This window comes from Tursiops truncatus, chromosome 20, assembly GCF_011762595.2.
Source record: "Tursiops truncatus isolate mTurTru1 chromosome 20, mTurTru1.mat.Y, whole genome shotgun sequence".
In the NCBI taxonomy this organism is placed as follows: Eukaryota; Metazoa; Chordata; class Mammalia; order Artiodactyla; family Delphinidae; genus Tursiops; species Tursiops truncatus.
The window spans coordinates 39,123,266-39,145,602 of record NC_047053.1 but is presented as its reverse complement, the minus strand read 5'-3'; the positions used below and the strand labels follow the sequence as shown (position 1 = coordinate 39,145,602).

General features: G+C 55.3%; 1 protein-coding gene across 3 annotated transcripts; it reads right to left on the bottom strand.

The window, feature by feature from the left end:
- Positions 1–733: 733 nt before the first annotated feature.
- LOC109550607 (signal transducer and activator of transcription 5A) lies at positions 734–20,501 on the bottom strand. 3 transcript variants are annotated; one of them, XM_033847813.2, is made up of 19 exons: positions 20,348–20,501; positions 19,395–19,549; positions 18,935–19,091; positions 17,656–17,745; positions 14,589–14,763; positions 9,895–10,025; positions 9,532–9,683; positions 8,904–9,059; positions 8,315–8,494; positions 6,923–7,010; positions 6,706–6,828; positions 6,282–6,374; positions 5,637–5,843; positions 4,946–5,040; positions 4,730–4,860; positions 4,142–4,297; positions 3,550–3,601; positions 3,169–3,276; positions 734–2,169 (listed from the first exon to the last, which is right to left on the bottom strand). In XM_033847813.2, the coding sequence occupies exons 2-19, from the start codon at positions 19,520–19,522 to the stop codon at positions 2,007–2,009; spliced, it is 2,385 nt and encodes a 794-aa protein (XP_033703704.1). In that variant the 5' UTR covers positions 19,523–19,549; positions 20,348–20,501; the 3' UTR covers positions 734–2,006. The 3 variants fall into 3 exon arrangements, with proteins under 3 accessions (XP_033703704.1, XP_033703706.1, XP_033703705.1); XM_033847815.2 differs by having other exon boundaries at positions 6,712–6,828; XM_033847814.2 differs by having other exon boundaries at positions 19,395–19,532; positions 20,348–20,496.
- Between the last annotated feature and the right edge of the window lie 1,836 nt (positions 20,502–22,337).

Here is a 22,337-nt window from a genome sequence, read left to right as displayed (position 1 = left end):
GACGAGCCGGTGCGGGAGATACGCGCCGCCTCCCCCTGCAGAGATGCAGCTCCAGATTAGCGCGCTCCCGGCTCGGCGGCTGCCTCCCCTCCCGCCCACCCCCGCCAGCCCCGCGCCGGGCCCCTGCGCCGGTCCCGGCGGGCTGCGAGCCCTTCTTCCCTCGCTTTGAGCCCTGAAGAAACCTTGTCATAGGCTCTTGTTCCCCGCCCCGGCCCTCGGCGACAGCCCCTGGATCCCCGATGCCAATGGGGCCAAATGGGGAGACTGTCCTCTCGCCCCAGCCTCCCTCCCAGGCTCAGGCCGACCGTTTGAAAACGCAGGAACAGGGGGATGGTGCCACCTGCTGGCCTCTGGGAAGAGGCCAGGGGAGGAAGGACCGTTGTGAGGCTCCTGCAGCTTCCCCCCCATCTTCCATCCAGAGGGGTTGAGAATGGTCTGGGCGCTGGCGCCCAGCTGCCACCTTGGAGACTGCTTATAGCAGCAGCTGATAAGGAGAGGCAGGGACCAAAGTTCTCCCCTGCCCTCGGTAATTCCTGCCCCATCTTTTCCCAAGACCTCAAGTTCTCTAGTCTGAGAGGCACCGAAAGTATTGGGGTGGGGATGGCACCCTTAAAACCACAGAAATGGGAGCCGACTGGCAACTTCAAGCTACACCTTACAGCACCAGCTGCGCGGGAGGAGAGGAACAAAACGACTCCAGCGGTCCCCACGACCCAGGAGCCATTCCAGCAAATTTATGAAAAAAAATATTTTATTCAAAAACACTGTTTACACAGATGTGTAGCCTTTGTACAAATGCTTCCCGTCCCCACCTTCCTGGAGAGACGTTTCAACCTGGGACTCCTTCTGGGACTCCTTCCACCGTCAGCTGCCCTGGCTGCGTGTGGCAGCTTCAGAGGGAGGAGCGTGTGAGGTTGGGAGCGAGGCCTTCGCAGACCACAGCCGGTTATGCAACTGTGCTGAGGCCTATTCCAGGTTCCACCTCCCAGCAGAGTGGGCCTCGAACAGCTTTTACCCCGCCCTCCAAACTCCACCGGTGAGCTGCAAGCCCCTGGTGCTGCCTCTTGCTGCAGGGATTTTCCAGGAGGGGTTAGGGGACCAACACTGCAAGTCCTGGGCCTCCTGTTCACCACATCCTCGACCAGTCCCTCCCCCACTCCCCACCCCCACCTCTTCCATAAGTAAGCAAGGTTGCAGATAGAGAGGTGAGGAAAGAAGGCTGGGGCCAGATGGAGGGAAGGGGATATGGGATGGAAAGAGCAGGAATGTGGGCAGCAGCATTATACACTTGAAGCTGGAGCCCCCTGGCTGGGGACCAAGAGGCCAAGAAACTCCATCCTCACAGCAGCTCTGATAGGCCCGATGCAAAAGACCCGTTTCTGCCGTGTTAGGGACATGACGGCGGATGGCCTAGATTAGCTCTCAGTTCACAAAAAGCCTGGAGTCCATAGTCATTAGATAAAGTATAAAATATCACTCAGAACTGGTCTCTTGATTCTTCCAACCTCCATCCTGAGGGGAAGAACCAAGAGACCAACACGTATGTTGCTCTGTACGAGAGCAGATGCACGTATATATATATATATATGCACACACACTTGGGAGGCAAAGCATCTAACTCAGGAGTAAAACTTGAGCTTAGAGACGTTACCTGTCTCCTTTCCCTTCTTGAATCATTCCATTCAAATAGCTACTGAGCAGACAAAGGCTCTGGCAGGAATAGGTTTGCCTGCCCGGCGTACCTGCAACTACAGAAGCAGCTCAGTCTCTTCCACAACAGACAGACCCAGTGGGCTCTTGGAACGCCTCCATCTGAAGAAAAAGGCAGCCACATACCTAGGACTGCAAAGGCGAGGCAGGTACACCTTGTACACAAACGTGCGCATATGCATGTGGACACGTGCTGCCGGCAAAGGCATCAATATGCGCAGCGATACAGAAACAAAATCACAATGAATATGAACCCTGCACGTTTCCAAAGAGAAGTGCAGGGTTCAAACAAACATTCACGAGAGCGAGCCTCTGGCAGAGGTGAAGAGACCAGTAGGCGGGGAGAGGCGGGGGTCCAGACTGTCCATAGGGCGTCGTAAGAGTTCCTCCACGTGCCGGGCCACATCCATGGTCTCATCCAGGTCGAATTCTCCATCCTGGTCGAGGACGGGGTCAGGGCTGGTAGAGAGAGAGGGACGTCAGAGGGAGCTGGCATGCCTCACAGCCCCAGGCTCCTGGGGGACAGCGTCCAGCCTGCTCCCCACTCAGACCAGAGGCTCATGGGAGCAGGACCCGCTCTGGCTAGACTCTCACACCCCAAGTTGAATAAGTCAGTCACTGGCTTGTCGGGAGACACCCCAGTTCTAGTCTCGTCGCTGACAACCTCATCGAGCGATCTCAGGGGAATGAGGTAGTTGGGTGAATGAGCTGCCCGTGAAACCCCAGGCACCATTCACTGAGCACCTATGAAGGCCTGGGCCTTCCAACCACGTTACACCAACCCTCACAGCCACCCATAAGGCAGGTATTTACTCCACTTTATAGAGGAAGAAACTGAGACTCAATCATGCTAGGAAACTTGTTCAGGGCCACCTGGTTGGCTGGTGGAGTCAGGATTGGAATTCCGGTCTTTGTGACTCCCAAGCCTGCGGTCGTCCTACGGCAGCAGGCCACCCACAGCTTGGAAGAGAATTAATTCTCTTCTCTGGGAACTCCAGAGAGGAGCAATTGACACCCTGTTCCCACACAGCTCCTAAGAACAACTACCCCATCCGTAGTTACCCTGTATCAAGCCCTTATAACAGTCTCATCTGTGCTAAATACTCTACCTGCACTCTCTCACTTAATCCTGACCCCAGTCCCACGTGGTAGGTCTTTTTGACTCCATTTTACAGATGAGGAGACTGAGCATCAGAGAGACTCAGTAATTTCCCCAAGGTCACACAGCTAGTCAGCACCAGGGCAAGGACCCTGCTACGTGTAGTTTCAAAATGCTCTATGCTTTTCATTGGCTGATCTCACCCACCCTGCACCTGGGCATGTGCCAGAGCCCGGCCTGGCCTGGCTGGTCTCAGACCTAGAGGAGCTCTGGGTTCCTTGCCCACCAGCCCTCTGGTGCCCAGCCTGAGGCCAAGTGCCCAGTTCCTCCCCACGGAGCCCCAGGAGAACACAACCTACTTCTGTGGGTACATGTTATAATGAGCCTGGGGGCACACGGCTGGGGAGGGGGCCTGGTCCATGTAGGTGGCACTGCTCCCGGCAGAGTCCGCAGAGGCGCTCACAAACCTGCGAGAGGAAGCAGAGCACAGCCTCAGCAGGGAGGGGCTCGGGGGCCGCCTTCGTGTCTTTTTCAGGTGCGGAAGGACAGAGTGTCCGCTGAGCCTGGGGCCCTGGCTGCAGGAGCGGGGCCCTGGGTACCGACGCCCTGGTGACCAAGCCCAGCTCCCTCCCCAGGAGGGGCGGCGGTGAAGGGTGAGGAGAGCCAGGTGCGGGGTGGCGGGGGGTGGTGAGAGGAGAAGAGAGGCAGCAGGAGACCAGAGCTGGACCCGGGACACTTACTCAGGGACCACTTGCTTGATCTGTGGCTTCACGTATCCGTCCACTGCTTTAGCTGCCGAGGGCGGGGGGAGAACAGTGATGAGAACTGAAGTCTCTGGGAGCTCCCAGGGGAGTGGAAACCCACCTATGCAGTCTGCCTCCCCCCACATTGCCATGCGGCCTCAGCAGGGATGAAATTTCCCACAGATTCCCAATAAACACCCGCTGACAATAAACACCACCCAGGCCCTGGCTTGTCTCATTTTGCTTCCTACACTCAACTTGAGGGTAGGTTTGAGGGTGGAGAGCGGTGAGGGCAGCTGATCGAGATGGGAGGCGTGCACTATCTGTGGGTTTGCATTACGGCTCCTCCCCCAGCCCTGCAGCCTCTTCCTCCAAGGGCACAGAAGTGAGTCCCACTCAGTGTTTTGCTTTGCAGGGAAGAAAGCTGGGTCAGAGGTTTTGCTTTCCTTTTCTTCAGTTGTGAGCCCTGAAAGCCTCTCCACGTGCCTTGCACCATCCCACCGACAAACACCCACAGGGGAAACGGCCCCTCGGCTCTTCTTGGGGCGTCCCCACTGCCTAGCCCCGGGAGTGTCTGGGCAGTACGCACCGAGCACAGGAGTATAGTACTTGGAGAAGACCTCATCCTTGGGCCGGTCAGGAAACACGTAGATGAGATAGCTCAGGTCCCCCAGCCGGTCGGCCAGGGACCGGATGGAGAAATCCCGCGTGGTGAACGGCTTCAGATTCCACAGGTTACGGTCAGCTGTGAAAAGGCCAAGCTCATTCCCACAACCCACCACCCTGGGGAGGAGGATCAGAGCTGTGGGGCTTCAGGGCAGGCTTGCAGAGACATCAGGGCTTTTACTAGCCTGCACGGCGACCCCACCCCTGTGCTCCTCGGCATAGGGCAATGAAATGACCACGGGCAAGCAGATACCAACAAGGCTGGGTCAGGGCAGAGAAGGACTCGTCCGGCAGTTCTGGAGTCCAGGAGGCCAATGATTTTAGGTTCTCCCCAGTGGAAAACAACAGAGAGGGAAAGTGCTTCTGAGCAACACTCCTCCCACCCTCCAAGCTCAGTTCCCGTGTCTCCCACCGGATACCTTCTAAGGATGCAGGCCTGATGGAGGATAGGCAACGAGGAAATGGAAGACAGGGCCACTGGGGCTAGAGTGTGGGCACGTAGGGAACTCACGAGAGTCAAACTTCCAGGCAATGGTGATGCCCCCTATTTCTGAGTCGCTAAAGCGCAACAAGAAGGTGCCATCGGGCTTGTTGATGAGCAGGTCATGGGCCTGTTGCTTATTCACAAAACCTAGGATGGCCCTGGGTGCATCAAGCATACAGTGTCACTGCTGGCAGCAGCCACTGTCCCCTGAGCCCATGACCTCCCAGACCCCATTCCTCTCACCCGTCATTCCAATGGGGCTTGTGATGTTTCTTCAGCACCTCCATGACCCCATCGAACCACTGCCAGAAGGTGTAGTTCCAGCCTGGCAAGTTCTCCTGAGAGTCCCCAGGAAACCCCCAGTCAGGGCTTGTGCCCCCGTCGTCACGGGTGGTTCAGGGAACACTCAGTGCCCTCTTGTCCTCACCCAGACCTTCTCCCAGTTCCTCATCCGACTTGCCCCACACTCCAGCAAACTGCCACAGCCCCTGCTCATATCCTAGGGAACCAGAGAGTACACTGGCCTCTTGCCTCGCAGACACAGGGGTCCGGGACAACCCCACGGGGTGGGGGCTGGAGGTGCAAAGAATTGTCCAAGCTGGATGAGACCTCCAAAGTAATTCCTGCCCAGCCCCTTCGCTTTACAGATGGGCAAAGCGCAGCACAGAGGAGGGAAGGGGCCTGGCCAGTTAGTTAACACATCGAGGGCTAGAGCCCAGGGACCCTGATGCCCAGCTCCGGGTTCCTTCCATCGTCCTGCTTCGGCTCTCATGGCTGCCTGCGTTCCTTGGGGTACTAGCCCCCGTCTCTCCTGGTTGTAGAAGAGGGGGGATGGGGGTAGAGGGGGGCCACTGACCAGGGGCAGTAACCTGTGCGTGAGGTGGGGGAAGGGTGGCAGGGTGGTCCCAGGCAGGCAGCGGGCGGCGTCCCTCACCCTGTTGAACTGGGACCAGGACACGGACATGCCGTTGTAGTCCTCGAGGTGGCTGCTACCGCTGTTGAAGAGCTTCTGCGCCAGGAACACGAGGTTCTCCTTGGTCAGGCCCCGGTTGCTCTGCACTTCGGCCTTGAATTTCATGTTGAGCGCCTCGCACAGCTGCGGCCACAGGACTTTGTCAGGCACTGCAAACGGCACCCTGCCCTGAAGGGGAGAGAAGAAAGGAAAAAAAGGCAGATTGAGGGAGTAGGAGATATTTACACACACACAGACACAGATACCAAGAGATAGAGGGGACTGAGAAAGGTCCAGAAAAGGGGACAAAAATGCAAGGGAAAGAAAGGCTGGGGGCAGGGGCAGAGGGGTGGGCATACAGGGATGGAGACCCAGACCAGGACCCTGGGGAGAGAGATCAGGGACCAGAACCCCAAGACCACGCTCACAGACCTAGGAGACCCCAGTCCCTTGACCCAGAGCCCAGACAGAGCCTAGGACATGCCGAGGGCAGGCTGTTCACACCAGCTGCCCCCGACCTCTGGTCTGGCCCTAGGGTTGGGGAAGACCACTCAGCAGGGGCCCTGGGGTTGGGGCTGACCCTGGGAAGCTCCGAGGGGCCGAGGTGAGGGTCTCATGGGGACTCACCGGCTCAGCAAAGGCATTGTCCCATAGCACGGTGGCAGTAGCATTGTGGTCCTGGCTGCCATGAACAATGACAACCACAGGAAGGGACAGGGTCTACGGGAATCCAGGGAATGAGGGGTGAGGGCATATGACCACCGTCTTGCCCTCCTCTTGGGGGAGACCCCCAACCCTCATTCCTCAAGCCCCTCCCAGCAAAACTAAACCAAAAACAAACAAAAAACACAACACACTTCTTCTTGGCCCATTGCCTAAACTCTGCGGGCTGGTGCGGGCTTAAAACCTCGCAAATGGACACCAGCAGGGTGACATTAGGTTTTCTGAGAGCATCACGGGGTAACTGGACTGAGCCTGTGTGAGGATTCAAGTCTCTGGCTTTCCCAAGCCAGCCGGGCAGCCCGCAAGGAGACGGGGAGCCGGGTCTCACCTTCACCTGAAACACAAGCTCATTGCTGCCAACACTGAACTGAGACTCAAACAGGACCGTGAACTTCTCCTCTGTCACGGACTCCGCGCCTCGCCGGTCAGCGCGCTTGATCCTCTTCAGCGACTGCCGGAGGTCAGAGGGGAACGAGGAGAAAGCCGCCGGTTAGAGGACTCGGCTCTGGGCAGGCCTCCCTCCGTGGGCGGGGTCCAGTCCTCACCATGTTCCTGAAGTGAGCGCTGAGGGTGCCTGTGGCCTGGTGATACTCCATCACACAACAGTTGTTCAAGATCTCTCCGCTGCACTCACTGCGAAGCAGGGAAGAACCCATCTCTACTGGGCCCAGGCCAGGAGCACCACCCTGTCTGCACCCTGGGCCCAGACTTCTCCAGAAAGCCCTGCCAGCAGCCCCTGCCCCTCCCCTAAGAGCATTTCTCCGAGTGTCCCCGGGCTCACTTTCTCATCAATCTGAGAGCACCTGAGCAAAGTCTCCAAGGGTGGGGCCTGTGTCTCTATCACTAAAATTCCTTGGGTATCAAGATTGATGTGGGGACTACTGAGCCCCCGAGCCACAGCTACTGAGCCCACGTGCCACGACTACTGAAGCAACGTGCCTAGAGCCCATGCTCCGCAGCAAAGAGAAGCCACCGCAATGGGAGGCCTGCGCACCGCAGCGAAGAGCAGCCCCCGCTCGCCGCGACTAGAGAGAGCCTGCGGGCAGCAACAAAGACCCAACGCAGCCAATAAATAAATAAATGAATGAATAAACAAATAAATAAATTTAAGATTGATGTGGGGGCCTTCGGCAGTTTCTAGCGCACCTGAGATAAAAATCATGACCACAGCCTACAAAGATTCCCGAGATCAACCCCTGCCCACCTCCCTGGCCTCACTCAGGACAAGCGAGCCCACTGCCTTGTCTGTTTGCTGAACACGTACGCTCAGTGCCTGCCTCGGGACTTCTGTACTTGCCCTTCCTATCTCCCCAAACACTCTTTTTTTTCTTTTTTTTTTTTGCGGTACGCGGGCCTCTCATTGTTGTGGCCTCTCCCGTTGCGGAGCACAGGCTCCGGACGCGCAGGCTCAGCGGCCATGGCTCACAGGCCCAGCCGCTCTGCGGCACGCGGGATCCTCCCGGACCGGGGCACGAACCCGCGTCCCCTGCATCGGCAGGCGGACTCTCAACCACCGCCCCACCAGGGAAGCCCTCCCCAAACACTCTTGACCTTCTCATTCAGGTCTCCACTCAAATATATCCTCAGAAAGGCCCTCCTTGACTACCCATGTACTGCAGGCGCTGTGATATTGCTTTATTTTAATTTTCTGTCTCGAGGTTGGGCAGGGACAGGACCAAGCTCTGTGTGGATCACAGCTGTGTCTCAGTGCTCAGCACAGGTCCTGGGACACCCAGCAGCGAAATCCTTGTTGATTTACTATGTGTGCGAAGTGTACGCCAGGACAGACAGAGTGAACTGGAGCGACACGGGGCCACATCGCAATGCAGGACAAAGGGTTTCGGAGGGGGAGGCCATGCTGTCCCCATCCCCCAGGACGCCTGCTGTAGAACAGAGGCTGAGCTGAGGGAGGGGCAGATGGGAGCAGGGCAACGTACTTGCGGGTGTTCTCGTTCTTGAGCAGCGACTTGGCCTGCTGCTCACTGATGATGGTCGCCTTCACCTGGGGGGGGTTCATGTGCACGTTCAGCTTCCCGCCCACCAGCAGGCGCACGGTGGCTGCGAACTTGGTCTGGGTCTTCAGGACCTGAGGGGGCTGCTTCTCGATGATGAACGTGCTGCGGGGACACAAGTGACCAGGTGACGCCTCAGGGGACGGCGCTCCGGTCCCTCCCTCCGCGTGGCGAGGCCGCCTTGCGCGGGGCACAGCAGGCGAAGGAAGGGCTTGTGGCACAGCCCCCGGTCCCGGGGGGGCCACTGCGAGTCGGGGGAGCTGGCAGGAGGGGAGGCAGTGAGATGAACTCAACAGCTGAAATGGGGGGAACAAGCCCATACAGTGTCCACGAGAGAAACTGGGCAAGGTGAACCGCAAGAGGCCACAGCAACAGGCGACAGAGGGGGATGGGATGAGGGTGTGAGGCACAGACGGAAGGGTTCAGGCCAGAGCGCCCCGTCTGTAAAGACCCTGCTGCCCGCGACCCAGGCCAACCGGATGGGGCCTGGGCGAGGCCAAGAGGCTGCAATCACCTGGTCACCAGGGCTGAGATGATGTCTGTGATGGTGGCGTTGACCTCAGCCAGCATCTCCTCCACGGGGCCGGGGATGGGCAGCTGCTGGCAGAGGTGCTCAGCTCTGCGGATCTGCTGCCGGTTCTGCCAGATGATCTCCGCCAACTTCTCACACCTGCACGGGAGCCCCGAGGCCAAAGGGAAGGACAAAGCCTTCACCCCCTTCCTCCAGGCCAGAAGCCAGAAGGCTCCCAGGCTGGGGAGAAGGCCCAGACCCAGCTCCACCCCCAGGAAGGCTCGGCACCTTAGCCGCCCGGCCTGTCCACTGAGCAGAGCACGGCTGCCCTGCCTTCCAGAAACACAAAGAAACTCACAGGAGGAGCGACCCTGACTTGGGTCCAACCAGCCTGAGCGTCGCTCTGCACACCTGGCCCCACCCCACTCCCTCACCCAGGGACGCCCCTCCCGGGGAAGGTGGCACAGGACGGGGGCACCAAAGTCTGCATCAGGAACCAGACCACTGGTGAAATGAGACCTGTGCCCCGACAGAGGGAGCCGGCTGCTCACGGAAACACAGGAGCAGGACAGCAGCCGGTGGCGCCACGCTGAGCCCCTGCCGCCCCCGCCTGGCCCCCCACACCCACTACCAGGATTGTAGCATGTCCAGGCTGCCCTCGGGGGGCCCTCCGTTCCCCGCCAGCTGCTGCCGCCGCTTCCACTGGATCAGCTCGTCATCCAGAATGATGGTCTGCTGCTTCCGCAGCAGCTGCAGGGTCTTCTGGTGCTTCTCGGCCAGCTCCTGTGGGGCGGGCGAGGGGAGCGGCCCTTCTGGGCTCTCAGAACACCCTGCAGGGCCACCCCTCACCCCTTGCCGACCCGCTCTGCCCTGCGTGCCCACACAGGGGGGAAGGCTCTGGCCTCCTGCTCTGCTGGGTCCTGCCGCGCTCCTCCTGGCTCTCTCCCTCCCTCAGGTCCACACCCGGGAGGGGAGGGACGCAGAGCCCACTCACCACGCGGTACTGCTGCAGCGTCTGGGCCTCGCGCTGCAGCCAGGCCTCCAGGGACACCTGCTTCTGCTGGAGGGCCGTCTCCCGGCTCAGACGCTCCTGGGGGTTCAGCTGGGCCAGCTGGGCAAACTGAGCTGGAGGAGGGGACAGGACACCCACGACCATGACCTCCCCGGGTCCCGCTGGGAGCCCGGCAGAACTGCATTCACCTGTTCTGGAGGCAAAACCCTGGAGGGGACACAGCTGACAAGTGGCCAGTCAGGGTTCCACAGCCATGGCGCCCAAAGATGAGTGGGCTCCGTCCCCTGGCCCCCCGACTCTGAGCTCCCCTTGGGGAGTGGGGAGACGGAAGCTCGGGGTACAGCTGGGGAGGAGCCAGCCCATGGCCTCCCTGCCCGCGCAGCCCTCCTCTCCCCACGCGGGGTCCGGCTTAGAGCCACCCTGCCTGGTCTGAAGTGTGTCCTTGCCGTTTAAAAGGCGGGTGAACTCGGGCAAATCACCTCACTCTCCCATGCCTCAGCTTCCCCAGGTGTAAAATGGGAGAATCACGGCACCTGCCTCAGTGGCTGCTGTGACATTAAATGAGCAAAAATGATACAGAAAATACTCAGGAAGCTGCCTGGCACCATCAGCTCCAGGTGAGAGTCAGTCCTCACGGTCAGTGGGTTACAGGACGGGATTAAAGGCTGATGGAGCAGCTCTCAGGACAAAGCCGCATCGGGAAGGCCCTGCTCCGCGGGGCTGAGCGCAGCAGCCTCTCCTCGGGGAAGCGGGGTGGTGTGGGGGGGGGGTTCTCCAGGTGCTGAAGGGGCCTAACATGTTTGTCCAGGTTGGGTCTCTGTGAGCTCAGCAGACCAGCCGGAAGAGGGAGGGAGACAGAGTGTCCAGGGCCACTGGGGACACGAAAGCAGCAAGATTCTCTCAAGAGAGGGAGGCAGCTTCTCTCCACACCAGCTGTCAGGCATCTCATCGATGGCAGGAATAAGGTAACGAGGCCTCACTGACGAGGCCTTTTCAAAAAATCTGTTATATGATACTTAAGACCTAGGCAAGTATTGATAGAAAGGATGATACAAGGAACACCTGTGTATCAAGACGCCAGCTTAAGAAAGTAAACATTTCCACAGTTAAGCACCTATACACCCTCCCCTGCCGGCATCCCCATCCCTCCCTCCACAGGCAATCACCATCCTAGATGCTGGCATTCCTACCCCCACCAACAGGCTTTTGGAACGTCCCACGGTCCTTACTGGGGCTGAGTCAAGAAGATGAGAGCGTCAGTCAGCAGGTCTTGGTCAAGTTCCCGGCAGGCCTCTGAGGGCCATGTCACACTGACCGAGGCCCTGCCCTATGGACGCACAAAAGCAACTAAGGACACACTAAAGCAACCCTAGACAGCCAGGAAGGCCCAGAACTAGAAGAGAACTTAGAAACATGGCTCCAACATGACTGCGGGGGACTGAGCAGGTAAGGAACACAGCAGAAGAATCTGGAGAGCCACCTCGGAATCCTGCCGCCCACAGGGAGGTGGTGGGGATCCCAACACCAGGCCCCGCCTCCTTATGCAAGTGACCCACTTAGGTCTCTCCTGGCAAATTGGAGAAGCTTCTGGGAAGGACGCCAGGACACTTGAGGCAATGTCTGCTCCACTGGAGGGAGCTGAGGCTTCCCTTGCACACACGGACCAGTAGGCTGTGTTTCTGATGGGCGCACTTGATCAATGAGACTGAACTGACATTGCACGATGGGGACAGACCCAAACCAGAATCGAAACCCAACCTCACAAGTAGGAAACAGAAAACCCCAGAACAGGATCCTCAATACTGTCAACCAGTCAACGGCCTTGGGTGGAAATAATAGCCTGAAATGTCCTGCTCCCTAATGTAGCAGGAGGGCCTTCCTTTCTTTCGGGTCAGTCTGGGATGGATTCAGATCTGAAGAAGAGCTGCTAGAATTATCCCCCCAACATTTACTCAACAGCTGCTATGATTCAGGCAATGTGCTAGTCTCAGGGTACAGAAAACACTGACAGGGCAAGGTAGGAGGAAAGCTTAAGTAGTTAAATTAAAATAGAATCTTAAAAAATTTAAACAATTAAAAGGAAGAACAGAGGAACAAATACTGAAAAGGGACAAAACAAAATAAATATTAACATGGGGACCTCAATTGCTATTACATTAAATATTAATGGACTAAACACCTTAATTAAAAGCAAAGATTGTCAGAATAAATAAAAAAGCTGGACTCAACTATATGCTGTCTACATTTCAAATGTTAAAATGCATGGATAAAAATATGTTTCTATTTAAAAATAGAATAAGAAGGCTGGAGGAGTAATACTAATATCTGATAAAGTAGACTTCAAGGCAAAGAGTGTTACCAGAGCTCAAGAAAGATATTCCATAAGTATTAAGGTGTCAATCAATCAGAATGACATAATAATTCTCAATGTATATGCATCTAATAACAAAGCTTCAAAAATACATAAAAGAAATATTTACATAAATAATTGGAAAATTACACAATACTATAGGAGATTTTGATACCTCTCTTTCAGCATCTGATAGAACAATTAGGCAAAAAAATCAATAAAGATATATCAGTGATTCTTAAAGTGTGAACCAGGGATCCCTGAAGGGTTCCTAAGACCCTTATAGGAGGTCCACCAAGCCAGAACTATTTTCATAAAGTCATAGGACCTTATTTACCTTTTTTTCTCTTATTCACTCATAAGCATACAGCAGAGTTTTCTAGAGGTTACAAGATATGTGATGTTACAACAGATTGAAAGCCAGCTCCAGCTATCTCCTATTAAGCCTAACATTAAAGAGATTTGCAAAAATGTAAAGCAATGCCACTCTACTCACTAAATTTGGTGTGGGTTTTTTTAACTTTATTATGTTAACATCATATATTATGTTATATATGTTAATATTATTGAATTTATTATTGCTATCTTAAAATAAAACAACTTCAGAACATACATTCAAGTCCACAAAATACATTCACCAACACAGAGCATATGCTGGGGCATAGAACAAGTCTCAATAAATTTACAAGAAGAGGGCTTCCCTGGTGGCGCAGTGGTTGAGAGTCCACCTGCCGATGCAGGGGACATGGGTTCATGTCCCGGTCCGGGAGGATCCCACATGCCGCAGAGCGGCTGAGCCTGCGTGTCCAGAGCCTGTGCTCTGCAATGGGAGAGGCCACAACAGTGACAGGCCCGCGTACCGCAAAAAAAAAAAAAAAAAAAAAAAAAAATTTACAAGAAGAGATCATATAGAGTATGTTCTCTGACAACAGTGGAATTTAACAATGAAATGAAAATGAAATCAATAATGATATGACATCTAGAAAAACACAAAATATTTGGAAATTAAACAATATACTTCTAAATAGTATATGGTAAAATAATTAATCAGAAGAGAAATTAGATAATATTTCAAATTGAATGATAATGAGCATACAGCATATCCAAAATGATGACATGCAGCTAAAGCACTGATGAGAGGGAAATTGATAGCTCTGAATATATACATTAGAAAAGAAGAAAGGCCTAAAATCAATGACCTATGGTTCTACCTTAAGACACCGAAAATAGAAGAGCGAAGGAAAAGGCAGTTTGATACTTCTTGTTCTCACTAGAATGGGGTGGTACAGCTCTGGGGTCAATTTGAAGTGAAGGAAGATGAGCCACATTTCAAGACTCTTAAAAGTGTACCTGGGGTGAATTTCTTCTGAGTTAATTTTTCTTTCCCTACACCCTTATCATGGCAGTCACTAGCAAGTTATAGACCTAGGAGACAGGAGAGTTTTCCACTGTCACCTCCTCCTCCCATCTTTACCTCCTATTAGGCTCAAGAAGGGGCATTCCTGGAGTTCCACCTCTCCCCAGCCTGGTTCAACCAGGGGACTCCCAACCTAAGTCCTCCCTTTGACTGGGGAACACTTTGTCCATATTCATTCTTTCATTGATTCATTCATTGAAATATTCACTGAATATTGGTTAAAATATAGTGATGTTATGACATATCTCTAGTTAAGATCCAGTTCTGCAACTTGCAAGAAACCCAGGCCAGGGCTTCTCTGGTGGCGCCGTGGTTAAGAATCCGCCTGCCAATGCGGGGGACATGGGTTCAAGCCCAAGCAACTAAGCCCATGCGCCACAACTACTGAGCCTGCGCTCTAGAGCCCGTGAGCCACAACTACTGAGCCCGTGTGCCACAACTACTGAAGCCTGTGCACCTAGAGCCCGTGCTCCACAACAAGAGAAGCCACTGCAATGAGAAGCCTGCGCACCACAACGAAGAGTAGCCCCGCTCTCTGCAACTAGAGAAAAGCCCACGCGCAGCAACGAAGACCCAATGCAGCCAAAAATAAAGAAAATAAATTTAAAGAAACCCAGGCCAAATTACGTGTTCTCTTTGAACATCAGTTTATCATCTGCAAAACAGGAATAATACAACTACCTATTTTTTAGGGCTGTTGTAAAGGTTATAGTGAATAATGCATGCAAAGGTTTTAGCCTGGAGCTTGGCCCATAGCAGGGGCTCCATCACTGGGAACGTTACTCCTCCCAAGCTTTGGATAAGGTTCTGGGGAGACAGACGTGGATCTAGCCCCAACCCTGCAGGAGTTCACAAAGTGGTTTCACTCCCGTCCCCCAGACACACGCTGCCCTCCTACAGCAGCCTTACCCTGGATCCTCAGGCTCTCTTGATACTGGATGATGAAGTACTCTTGAGTCTGCTGCAGCTTCTTCAGCTCATTCTCTGTGTCCTGTGTGACCAGTCGCAGCTCCTCAAGTGTCTGGTTGATCTGAAGGTGTTTCTGGGACATGGCATCAACCAGGATCCCAGAAGAAGAGCTACCCTGGAGACATATCAGGGGAGAGTGTGGGCAGCAGTAAACTGGGCAGTGAGGATGGAAGAAAACCTCAGGCCCTGGGGAACGCCAACACTACAGACACCAGATGCCAGATCTAGAATAAGAAGGAAGGGTACTTTGAGTCAGAGGAGAGTCATTTGCCAGGATGGGGGGTGGAGGAAGGGAAACAGGTGACCTGGCAGACTACGGCATCTTCATAAAGCATGGAAGAAACTTCTATTGCAGTTCTAACCTCCACCAGAGTATCCCACACAGGGTCCATCTGAGTTCTCTCTGGAGAGACTAGAACTCAACATGTCCCAGGAGTTACCTGGGTTTTCCTACTAATGATGATGACCCCTCATTTCGTAGTCATTCGCTGACCCGATGCCACGATGCCACCTGTGCTAGGTGCTGGGGACACAGTGGGGGACAAGGCTGTGTGAACACACATCATCTGTGTCCTCACTCGAGACCTTCTTGTGACTGAGGGAAGAGGGTGAACCGCTCACAGGTGGCATCCTGGAGACCCCAAGTGAAGGGACAGGGGAGGCATCCACAAGGGCTTTGTGGATCCAGTCATTGAACTGCCCTGGTCGGATCTATTCCTTCAACCAAGTCTTTAGGGCCTTTCCAATGACCTGCTCTCAGAATAAAATCCAAACTCCTTCCACACCCTCCACGGCCCTAGCCGATGGCCTCTGCCTACCCTACCCGCAGCACCACTGCTGCCCAAGCACACCCGCTACTTTCTGTTCCTGAATACATAAGCGTGTTCCTGCCTCAGTGCCTTTGTATTTGTCGTTCCATCACCTGGAACATTCTGGCACCAAACCTTCCTGCGGGCGCTTCCACTGGCACCTTTTCAGAGTGACCCTCTCTGACGAGCCAATTTAAAATAGGACCTCCCTTACCAAAGATGTCTTTTTCTTGCATGTTCGTTCTTTCTTTTTTCTTTTCTTTTTTTTTTTTTGCGGTACGCGGGCCTCTCACTGTTGTGGCCTCTCCCGTTGCGGAGCACAGGCTCCGGACGCGCAGGCTCAGCGGCCATGGCTCACGGGCCCAGCCGCTCCGCGGCATGTGGGATCTTCCTAGACCGGGACACGAACCCGGGTCCCCTGCATCGGCAGGCAGACTCTCAACCACTGCGCCAGCAGGGAAGCCCCTTTCTTTCTTTTTTAAAATTTATTTATTAATTTGTTTTATTTTTGGCTGTGTTGGATCTTCGTTGCTGCTCATGGGCTTTCTCTAGTTGAGGCAAGCGGGGGCTACTCTTCCTTGTGGTGCACGGGCTTCTCATTGTGGTGGCTTCTCTTGTTGCAGAGCACGGGCTCTAGAGCGCAGGCTCAGTAGTTGTGGCTCACGGGCTTAGTTGTTCCGCGGTAGGTGGGATCTTCCCGGACCAGGGCTCGAACCCGTGTCCCCTGCATTGGCAGGCGGATTCTTAACCACTGCGCCACCAGGGAAGCCTGCATGTTCTTTCTTGTCTGCCTCCCTGCACTAGGATGTGAACTCCTTAAGGCCTAGGACCTTGTCTGCCTTGTGCACCACAAAATCCCCAAAGCCCAGGACACCAGAGGTGTTGAAGAACAGCTTGATGACTGGGAGAACACTTATTTCCCTCCAACCATGACCTGCATCGTAGGCATGTATTTCTTAATTGCAGCCGAACTCATTTGTACATTTACAGATAGCTCTGTAATTGCACCAAGTCAAGGGTTGTACCAGTTGACCCTCTGTGACCTGGCTTCTGCCCAGTTGGCTCCCTTCTCCCCAGTAGCACTGAACACTTACAGTTCTTCGAATGTCATAAGGTGGCTCGCGCCTTCCTGCCCTCACATATACTGCTGTTATTTTTGACTAGAAAACTCATCCTGCCTCCTTCCTCCCTCTTTCCCCACTGTAGTTCGGGCATCCTTTTCCTCAGGACACCCTCCCCTCCACCAGCCAGGCTGCTCCAGTCTGAGTTGGATTCTTTTTCCAAAGAGGCCCGCTTAGCACTCAGCTGACACCTAAAGAATCTATCATCGCCTGAATTCCCTTTAGGTGGAGACCAGGACTTTATCTGTTTTTCCCGTCCTAGTCCAGTGTCAGATGCACAGCAAGACCTGAATAAATGTTTACTGAATGAACTCTCAAATTCTTGAAATCAGTCTCCACCACAAGTAAATAATAAATATGAGTTCGCTCCAGGCACTAGTCTGTGGTCTTCACCTGTGGGATATCATTTTATGAAATTCATTTTGCTTTATTACAGATAATATACCATTTGTACCATTGTCCAAGCAATGTCTGATGCCTTTATGATTTCAGAACATGGGGGACGAGTCCCTGCTCTGCCTCGCTAGGCCTCGCTTCTCTGAGCTTGCCGGGTTACTTCTTCTGACATAGACCTCGGCTCTGCTTCCCCTCATAGACCACACCAGAGGATATTTCTTCTTTTGTCTCCAGCCCCATTTATTGAATGACACATCTTCCTCCTGGTGATGTGTAATGCCATCACTGACTGACATAGATTGCATCTCCTGACGTGTATGTGTGTTTTTAGGGCTTCCTTTTCTGTTTCATTTGTGTTTGTCTATCCTTTGCCCACATAGTATCACACAATAACCCTACAGGGTAGATACTGTGACTGTCCTCATTTATAATAGAAAAAGACAGCGGCTCAGAGAGGTTAAGTAACTTGCTTAAGTCACACAGCTAGTAAGTAGTAGAGCCAGGGACTGAAGCCGGGGAGTGGGGGTCGGGTGTCAGTCTACACCTGCATGGGATACTGCCTCTCACACTTGCCCAAGTCTTTTATTTCTTTGGTGCTTTCTCATGCCAGTGTTTATAAAACATACAAAAGCAGGTAGAAGGACTTCCCAAAACCTCTCCCCAGACCCATGGGACACTCACATTGTTGGCTTCTCGGACCAGCCTCTGTTCATTGTACAGAATATGGCGGATGCAGCGGACCAGCTCCATGGGGCAGTGGTCATACGTGTTCTGAAAGAATCCAAGAGCAGCTGTCAGTGGCCATCCTCTGCTCCCACCACGACCATTGCAGAGCCACGCCCACCCCTTCCTCTCCTCCAGCCCCTGCCTCAGCTTCCCCTGGGAAGCCTCAGGAACTGTCACCAGAACCTCTATCTCTCCTGGACTTGATTTCCCCTCGCAGATCTTCATATTTGGTTTGCAGTGCATTAGAAACAGTTTACAAAGCACTTCCAATCTGCCATCGCCTTTGACTTGTACATCATAGAAACCCTATGACATAAGCAGAAACTGTTATCCTCATTTCACAGATGAGAAAACTGATGCTCAGAGAGATTAAGTACTTGTCCAGAGGCAAACGACTGAGCAGATGACTCATTAGGGCATCTAATGCCAAGGTCAAGGTACTTCCACTATAGTCCTGGCCCTGGGTTCCTATTTTGCTCCCCTCTTCCCACCAAGTTTCTCTTGTTTCCTGCCTCTTCTGGGATGGACTTTTTATTCTTCTGGCACCCTGCTGCTGGTATTTAAGAAGGGCTCTCTAAATATTCAAGTGAGTTCCAACAAATGCTCAACTATGATTACCACCCTCACCCCTTTCCTGCTGCCACCAAAACTCCCTCTCTCCCCTATATTCCTTCCCCCCGCATCCTCAGGTGAAGGAGAAGCTACACCTTACATCCAAAACCTTAATTCAAGGCTCCAGGACAACTCTGTTCCTCTTGCACGCCACTTCAGCAGCTCTTTGAAAAGCCTTTAAAAGAGCCGCAAGAGGGATGTGTGGCTGCCTCGTTGCCTCATTTCTAGAACCTGTCAGTATTCCTTTCTCTGACAACAGAATCTTGACTTGCTCTACCCCATCCCTTCTGCTTGATCTGCCCAGAATGCAGTTTCACCCATCCCCCTTCTCTTGGGGACAAACACGCCCCACCTCTTGCTCTATAATATGCTAAGGGGAATCTGACAGGTCTGATTTAGAAAGAGGGGGTGGGGGAAATCGAAGCACAGAAAGGTCGCCGATAAGTTCAGGGACATACGGTGAGTCAGTGGCCAAACCAGGAAAAAAACCAGGGGTTCTGGTGCTGGAAAGAGAAGGCGGACACCGCACCCTGCAGATGGCCCGGAGCTCACGCCCACCTGGAGCTTCGTGGCCCCAAGCTCATACCCACCTGGAGCTGCGTGGCCCCAAGCTCATACCCACCTGGAGCTGCGTGGCATAATGCCCCAGCTTGATCTTCAGTAAGAACCCATCTTCCCCTACTTGGTGCTCAGCCTTCTTCTGCAGCTCCTGCACCAGGCCCTCCAGGAGCTGGGTGGCCTGGGGTCGGTCCTGGGGATTGTCCAGGTCGATGGCATCCCTTGGGGTAGGGCAGGAGAGAGAAGCCTACTATGACGCCTCCTTGGGCATGGAGGTCAGGCACCAAGAGGGACGTGGAAATCCAAGGCTCGTGCCCACAAGACTTGTTCCTGGCAGCTCCACAGGCACCAGAGTCTAGAAACATTCCCTCTCCAATCCCAGACTCCCATTTCCCTGTTCCCCTTTCCCAAGGACACAGCCCCTTCTGCACAGAGCGGGACAGACAGGACCAGAATCTCACCAAACCACAAAGAGGAGACCTAAAGGCCGAGGGGCCTGGATGGCGGCAGGCAGGGGCACCTACCACGGCTGGCTCTCGATCCACTGCGCTAAGTAATGCCGGACCTCGATGGGGAAGTGCTGCCCATACAGCACCTGCATCTGGCGAAGCGCATCTCCCTGCAGCTGTTGGGCCTGGATCCAGCCCGCCATGTCCGTTCACCTAGCGCGAGCAGAGGGCTGAAGAGGCGCCTCCTTGTTAGAGGCGAGGGCTGCGCCTGCCCCTGGCCCTGCCATGCCCACCCATCCCTGGACCGCGGTCAGGCCCGGCCCCTCCCCTCCCACAGACACGCTTTCCTGTGCGGGAAGAGAGAGGGTGAGGAGGGGAAGGCCGCCCTTCCCTCCAGCGAGGAACCCGCTGAGGCTTGGGGAGGGGCTCCCGAAAGGCAGGTGCCCTCCCCCTCTTCCTCTCCCCTCGCCCCACCGGGGCTTCCCCGGGGTGGGAACAGCTAGAAACTGAAAGAGAAACTTGATGGCGGAGGCCCACGGGCCCTCTGGGGAGGGCTGCAAGAATCCCCCCACCCTGCTTCGAACCCCGAGTCCCCATTTCTGGGAACGGGGGATATTCCAGCCCAACGTTTGGGCAACGCCACCGACGGTTCCCACCGGACGGCTCTGTCACCGTAAGCACGTGGCTGGGGTTAAGGAGAGAGGGCTGAGGAGACAGACACTCCCTCTCTTGGGCTGCGTCCCCCAGGCTGTGCCCCGAGGTCTCCCACTGTCCAGTCCCACAGCGCCCCCTGCCCTCTGCCGGCGAGGATGGCGTCCACCCTCGCCCCCCTCCCTGCATCAGCGTCCCGCGTCCCTCGTCTCTCGTCCGCGCTGCGCTCTGCGCCGAAACTCCCTCTCGGTCCCGGGGACCATCCCCTGCACCCCTACGGCCGTCGGGCTCCGGGTCCCGCGGTGAGGGGGCCGGGGCAGCAGCCAGGGGCGCCCTCTGGGCGCGCGCCGCCGGGGACGCGCGGCCGGGCCACCCACCTGGTCGCGCAGAGCCGTCCGGCTGCGGGGCTGACGCTCGCTCCCGGCCCGGGCTCCTGGCGGCGGCGGAGGCGGTGGCGGCGGCTGTTACTACAGGAAGGAGCCGAGAGCAGCGATTTCCTCCTCAAAGGTCAGCTGCCTCTGATAGACCATACACAGCGCGCGAGCTCTCGCCAACACCCCTCCCAGCCTCGGTCGCTCCCTCCCTGCCTCCGCCCTTGGTGGCTAGTTCCCCGGCGAGTGCACAGCGGCGGCGGCCGCGGCCGGGCCCCAGGCAGCGAGGCGGGGCTGGCGCCGAGCACAGGGGCTGCCCCGATGGCCGGGTCACCCGGGAGTCCCAGCCAGCCCTCGCCGGCGGCCCCGCGGAGCTGCCGCGGACCGTGCTGAGCAAGAGGCGCAGGAGTGGCTGGAGGATGAGGGTGGGAGGGCTGGGAAATCCCGGGCTCCGGAAATCCCAAAGCAGGGCCTCAGTTTTCTCATCTGTAAAAAGGGAGGAAGGAAGGGTTGGACCAGCCTTCCAGCCCGGGCGTTTGTCCTCTTTTGAGTCTCTAGATTTAAAAAGTTTAGCGTGTGTGTGCGTGTATGTGCGTGTGTGTGCGTGTGTGTTTGTGTGGGTTGGGGACACAGCCTTTGTAATCTCAGAGACAAAGCGTATTGAGGGGAAAGACTGGGGATTCCAGAGAAGGCAGCTCACCCAGGGGGCCCCCACCGCCCCTCCTTCCATCACTCCCGCCACTGTGCACCCCCGCCTGCAGTAGAAAAAAGAAAGAACCTTGGCAGGCAAATGTTTCAACCCCCTGAAATTATGCAGATAAGAAATGGGGTCCAGAGAGGGGAGGGGGCTTGTGTAGGGTCCCACAGTTGGCACAGGGCCTAGTCCGCAGCCTATGGTCCATACATGATCCTGCCTCTCCACTCACCCCAGCCCAGTCACATCTGAGGCTGGTCCTGTCTTCAGAAAGTCCAGGGAGGGGTGTCTTGAATCGTCACAAGCTTAGGACTGCCTATATGCCTTGACAGAGCAGGGAACACCTTCCCTGAGCCTTGCCTGGGTCCCAGCCCCCTCCCTGAGAGCCCCCCTACGGGGCCTGTGGAGTTGGGCAAGGCTGCCCTGGAAGCCTTCCATTCCCTTTACCCAGCTTCCCTCTCCTCTGGGGCCACCCCCATGCCTGGCAGCTGGTACTGGCAGCACCAAGGGAGGGGCCAGTCTGGCAGCCCACTCAGGGCCGGCTGGGCCAAGACCTCATGTACTGGGGGCAATCATTCTCCTCTCCCTCCCTCCCTCCCGCCCTAATTCCTTCTTGGACCTGCCCTTTTCTCTCCATTCCTTCCCCCCCTTCATGTGCCCCCCATCTTCTTACCGCTCACTACTGCCCCACTTTCATTCTTTCACTTCAGAGAAAACCCGAAGTTTAAGGCTGCAGAAGATGCATTGTCTCCCCTTCCCACCCCCGACACACTTCCATGTGTGGTCACGGTCTCAGTTGGCAGGATCGCAAGGAAAGGAATTGAAAACTGTAAAGGGGTTCAAGGGATTGGGGAAAACTTGCTCTAGGGAGGAGGAAGCACAATGCCTCTCCCTCTTTCCTTCCTCTACTCTGTGCAACGGATCCGGCAGGGGAGGGTCTGACACACAGCTAGGGGCTCACCTGGAGCAACGGATCCGGCAGGGGAGGGTCTGACACACAGCTAGGGGCTCACCTGGAGCAACGGATCCGGCAGGGGAGGGTCTGACACACAGCTAGGGGCTCACCTGGAGTGACAGCCGAGTGTCAGAGCTGGAAAAAAAAACGTAAAGATGATTTTACAAATGGGGAAACACAGGCTGGAGAGGGGAAGTGACCCGGTCAGTGTCACGAGGACACAGTGGGTGGGCCCGATGTGGCACCTGTGCCCTCCAGCCTCTCCCTGTGAGCAGGTGGCTAAGTCAGTCAGTGGGAGCAGATTCCTTGAGTTTCCAAGTCCTCTGAGCCACGTCTGGAAGGCAGAG